Below are 5,684 nucleotides of genomic sequence, written 5' to 3'. Positions count from 1 at the left end.
AAATAATATTCCTAATACGTTGCTCGTACACATGTTGACAGTCTTTCTGAATAAACAGTAGTTATTTTCATTGCCTTCCTCCTCCGATATTTGCTCGAGATATTTTTTAGCCTCAAATTGAGGTATTGCGACACTACACAATATTGTAATTTTTTTTAGAATATCAGCGACGCACATTTTCGCACACTCGGACTTCACTTAACTTAGTACACAAAAAATTTCAAGAGGTGGAAAACTAATGTTGGATTTTTCATGGGAAATCAGAATTTATACATAATCCCCCCACTGTTTTCCAAAAGGACAATAAAGTGGGGAAAAAAAGTTTCCTTATTCTATCACTGCCTATTTTTAGTTATTTTCATTTTATGGCTGACTAATTTCCTTAGTTTCTATAGGGTTTCGCATTTGTTGCGCCGAAAGAAATTACGTTACCTCAACCAATGAAAGGATAATAAAAAACAGGCGTTAACAAGTTCAAACGTTTGGAACATTATACTGTAAAAGGAAAGAGGAGAGATGAAAAAAATTTAACAATTTAAGTAAAAAAAAAATCCTACATTTATTGATATTAATTTTATATAAATCAATATTCTTATTACATATAATTAAAATATTGCATAGGACTATATCGTCTATACCGTATTACAATTCGAATTACATGATTAAACACTGCAATGCATAGCATAAAATGTTTCACTTGTTTCTTTTTTCACGAAGAAAAATTTTACGAAATAAGTGTACGATTAAGCGATTGTTTTGCTTCGAGCTTGTCTCTATCCATCAACGACGATAATTCAGATTTTTCAAATTTCTCTTCTTCTTTTTCTATTGATCGCTCGGATTCTTGCAGATTTTTTTTTTCTCTATTTCAATTCTATCGCGCGAAATCTCATACGCGCTACTGATTTCCTCATTTCCGTCGTCTTCGTTTTCGTCATCCTCGTCGTCGTCGTCGTCGTCGTCACAGGCGTTTAAACTCCAATTATCCGGAGAACCATAAGTAGCTTGAGTACTATCGTTCGTATTGCCGTAGGCGATATTATTTCGCTCGATTAACCAATATTTTAATTTATATACGTTGCGTAATGCGCAATGAAAGATTCCGAATTTTCGAAATCCGTGGTAACCACAATATCGTCCGTGCACTTCTCCCTCTGACAGATTTTTGAATGCGGGGGAAATATCTTCCAAATTATATATATTTCTGGAGAGTAAATTCCGCAAGTAGGTTTCTTTTTCGGTACCTCTGACGTAAATGTGACGTGCCTGTCTTGTTATTTCACGTAGTTGCGATGTAAAATATTTCGGATTAGCTTCACCGTTGTGTTATCTACTCGATACGCCTAAAGTGTAATGTCACTGTCAGCGTTCCAAATTCGAATGGTATACTCTGTCCTAGTTGATCTCTTATATCTATCTCGATTGTGCGAAAAGCAGCATCGAGTGCGAAAAAGAGGAGATTCGCAATAGAGGAGATTGTACATCGCTAGTAATATAGGGTTCGCAAATATCGCAATAGACAAAGAGCTTGTCGGGGATACTGCGCAACAAACTAGCTGGTTCGGCGGCTATTATTACGCGTTCGCGTGGAAATACGTAAAATGGTGATGTATAAATTTTATCATCATAAATCCAGGAAGGTAAAACGCCTGGTGTACCGGTATTATTTTCAATTTTACCATGCTTCTCATCGGTATTTTGTATATTGAAGTCTGTTTCGCTAAAGAGCCATAACGGTGAACGTTCCACAACACTAGCATTGAGCTTATTGTGTGTATCAAAGCTGAGTATTCGGCAAAGTTTCTCGGAAAAATTTACATCTCCAGGACGTATATGAAGAAAGCTAGTCGGAAATTGAATCTCCGTTAGCGCTACATCCCAACGTCCCTGCAAGTTTATACATTGAGGTAATTCAGTGGTGAAACACATGGTTTTATTCTCCGGAAAAAACGCATGCTGCTATTACTCGGGAAAATCATATAAAATCCTTCCTCCCTCATTTTTGATTCAAAGATTTTAAACTCGAAGGGTATCCAAGAATTGAATTTTGAAGGATATCCTTGCCAACTAACTAATAATTGTTTATTGTTACCACGTCCCCTACTTTTTATCACACGATCGATGATAAATTCTTACCCTTGCAAGTCTTTAATAACAGATGCTAATTCTTGTTCATAAAAAATCCCGTCTATAACTTCGCCCGCCTTCGTCCTTGTCGGCGGATACAAATAGCGTATCTCCTTCGGTTTCACTCGTTTCGTCTACCTTACGTCTGTACGACTTTGAACGCTCGGTCGAAGTTTTCGGAGTGGAACTTCCGCGCGGAACCACGATTTTAATACGATGAGATCGGGCGAACGTATGTAATAAATCATGATTTCCTATGAGATTGAAAGAAGTGCCTATGTCGTGCAGTAATCGAGCAAACTGAATTCTTCCGGTTGCTTTAAATGTTTTGCTCTCGCGTATCGCGTCGTTTATAAGTTCCGCAATATTCGAACCCGTTATGGCAGCGCCGTTTATAGTTACGAGTCCTTGCCTTCCAATTACCTTGTTTCGCCGCGACACGACGTAGGATCGTTTTATGTTCGGCTAATCGCTTTTTATCGTTACAGCGAAGCGGTACGTCACCCTTGAGCGTATTGAAAATGCATGATTCCCTCATAAGATCGTCAATTATTATTAATTTTGGCGAGAGTGGATCGTTGGAATAATCTTTCGAGCGCGGTAATCCCTCGCGAAATTCGATTATATTTTTCTTCGATTTTATCAATGCATTATTAACGTAACCGGTCTTTTGTGCTTTTTTCTCTTCTTCTTCTTTCTCACTCGCGGCGCATTGTAAACGCTGATACGCATCTTGCCACTCTGCGTAATAAAATAAAATTCTCTCGAATCGAACATCTGACATGCCGGATAAATGACGAAGAAACGTTTTCACGAAAATTGTTTTTCCACATCCCGTAGGTCCACAGACGATCGACGTCCAAGGATGTTTCCACCGTACATCCATTTTGCGAAATGAACGCTTTGCCGATTACGTTCGCTCTCATAAATAAAAGATCATCGAATATTTTTAATATTTATCGTAGGTATGCGTTGAGTAATAAGCTTATCTGCGCTCCGGGGGCCCCACCGCGGCGGCCGCATGCTCGCGTTAGCGTTTCCCGGTACGTGAACGAGCGGAAAGCACCGCGGCCGATTAGCTGCTAAGCAGCCGCGGGAACGCCGCGAGTAAGCGTATTCGCGGGGATGTGCTCGTACCGGTGTTTTTCGAGCACCGCTGCTTACGAGCTTATAAGCGGTGCTCTGTGTGCGCTTATGTTAGAAATAAGATGCTCGTTTAGCGTTCAACTAACATTTGATATTATTTTGACGGAATGATCTATGCGTGTAATAAAGAAGTAAAGGAAATATTAGAGAGGGATAAAGGAAAAAAATACGCTGTGATTTTTAAGGTGGAAAAACTTCATATTTATTGAAATAATTTTTTATTTTTTTATTTTTATAAAATTAACAATTGCGTTTTAAAATTATACGCGCAATTTCATTAAATCCTAGTGAAAAAGTAATTCTTCGAATACAATATTGAAATATACATCTAAAAATGTTAAATCCTTTATTTGCGTTTGTACATTGCGTTCAATTTCTTGAAAATTACCGATAACTATGAGCTTTATAATTTCACGATCTATGTAAGCTGATGGGAGTTTTAATTCTATCTCGTTTATTAAGTAATTGGCGCAGGTGTTGACGGTGTCGGCGATGCAAACTAGCTGAGACAAATGTGCATCCACACATCTCGCAATATTTTCCAGGCCTAGGAAAGTAGCTTTCTGCATCACGATAGCGATGTTCTGCGTTTTTCGCTTCTTCAAAGGCGGCTGCGCTTGCTCCTCCGCTTCACCATTACTCGCAGATTGTTCTGCATTTTCCTTGTAAGTCACTATCACAGCCCTCGACCCGTAAGCGGTGGTGAATCCGATGGAAATATTGTTGATGATAATCGGACTCGGCCTAGTTTTTTGATTTTCGCTCAAGTACAGTCTCATCTGTTCCATGCTGATTTGAAACTGCTGCCAGCTGTCAATATCGAAGCAAATTCCATCGATATAATTGCCAGTTAATTTAACAATCGGCACGAAGCAATCGTCGTTTGTCGCTTGCAACCCCACATGTAACTTCTTAGTGCAGGATGAATTAAGACCATACGTTGTCGATAGTAATAAATAACGCTGTTCGTTTCTTCTATCGATGTCGATCTTGTTGTCCGATTTGCTAATATCGCAAACGTGTGTAGATTTAACAAAATCGACTAGATTCTTCTGATCACTGGAAACTTCTTTCGTGGCAGCCATTGTTATCACTTTCGAATAAAACCGAGTTGAATACTAGTCACAACAACGACAAATTCTTGTATCGAAGCCGAAAGGAAGATTTTCGTACGAGCAAACTCAAATGAATAAGAATTCGCATCTTCTCGTGCTGCTTATATATCGAAATATAAAGAAAAGTGGGGGAAAAGTTTGCGCAGACAGTCAAATAACAGGAAAAATCATGATTTTTCACGTTCAAACTTGTTCATCACGCTAAAAATTACGTGAAAACATCTAGAAACATCTAGAAATTAGATTCGTTACAAGGAAAAATTTTTCTCTAAAATTTTTCTCTAAATACAATTACAATATGTTACAAAACGTAGATAAAAGCTTAGCAGCCGAATAATAAATTTTTATAGCTTATATTGTTAAGAGAAAAATGTTATAAAGGACGAATTTCTAATCGACATAATCCTAGCCCTTCTACGAAAATTTTAAAAGATTTTCACAACAAAGTCTTTACTTTGACACCTCTATAATAAAAACACCTAAGCAATAAAACTATTGCATGCAATGCCTGCATATCGTAATAAAAATAAGAAACTATTTTTCTTTTTGTCCGTTTTTTCTCGGAAGAAAGGAGAAATTTTAACTCTTTCGGGGGTATACCTTCTTGGAAAAAAAGAGGGGATACGAGTAAATAAATGCATCGTGGTGTAGTAGAAAAATTATTTCCGAATTCGCCATCGATCGAAGCAACGCGTGTCTTTCCGCGAAAAGTGTTATATTTATCGTGAAAAGTGATATCGTGAGTGAGCGTTGATAAAAATGCCTGGACTCAAAGAAGTATTATGCAAATGCATAATTATAGGCTCAAATTTGGCGCCTACGTTAAACAGGGAACGATATTTATCCGCGTTATGGGATGAGTCGTCGGAAATCAATTACGCTGTTTTTCGGTCTTTTGCGTGGGCCTGCTCGAACACTGTACTAGCAGTGTTATACAGACTGGGTTATTTCGCCGATTATGCTGAATTGTTGCATATCGCGGGTGAAATAATAGAAATACGGGAGACATTCGAACATGAAGAGGAGGATGCAGGAGATCTTATAAAATTCCTGTTATCTAAACATCGAGAAAACCTCTTAAATGGTAAGCAAAATGTTTTATTTATATTAGGGAGAGTGTAATGTAATCGAATACGAGAGACTTTTATTAATTTAATTTAAATTTACAAATTTATCATAATCTGTAGATCGGGCCACCCCGGCGAATAGCGTACAAGAGACTCGCACTCAGACACGAAAACGCAGGAATGAAGAAGAGCTTGAAACGAGTTCTACACGTAAGTTTTGTTTAAAAAT

General features: G+C 37.9%; 1 protein-coding gene across 3 annotated transcripts in view; it reads right to left on the bottom strand.

Moving 5' to 3' along the window:
* Nucleotides 1-3,533: 3,533 nt before the first annotated feature.
* Nucleotides 3,534-5,684, bottom strand: part of LOC115244391 — a 13,139-nt gene continuing 10,988 nt past the window's right edge. For 2 of the 3 annotated variants that reach the window (XM_029821982.1, XM_029821980.1), the window contains one exon: nt 3,534-4,310. In XM_029821982.1, coding sequence (XP_029677842.1) covers nt 3,558-4,310 — 753 coding nt within the window. In that variant the 3' untranslated portion in view covers nt 3,534-3,557. Of the gene's footprint in view, nt 4,868-5,684 lie in introns of all 3 variants that reach the window. The other variant, XM_029821981.1, reaches the window with a different exon arrangement.

This window comes from Formica exsecta, unplaced genomic scaffold (genome assembly GCF_003651465.1).
Source record: "Formica exsecta isolate Colony F162 unplaced genomic scaffold, ASM365146v1 scaffold819, whole genome shotgun sequence".
Classification (NCBI taxonomy): domain Eukaryota; kingdom Metazoa; phylum Arthropoda; class Insecta; order Hymenoptera; family Formicidae; genus Formica; species Formica exsecta.
This window is presented reverse-complemented; position numbering and strand designations above follow the sequence as displayed.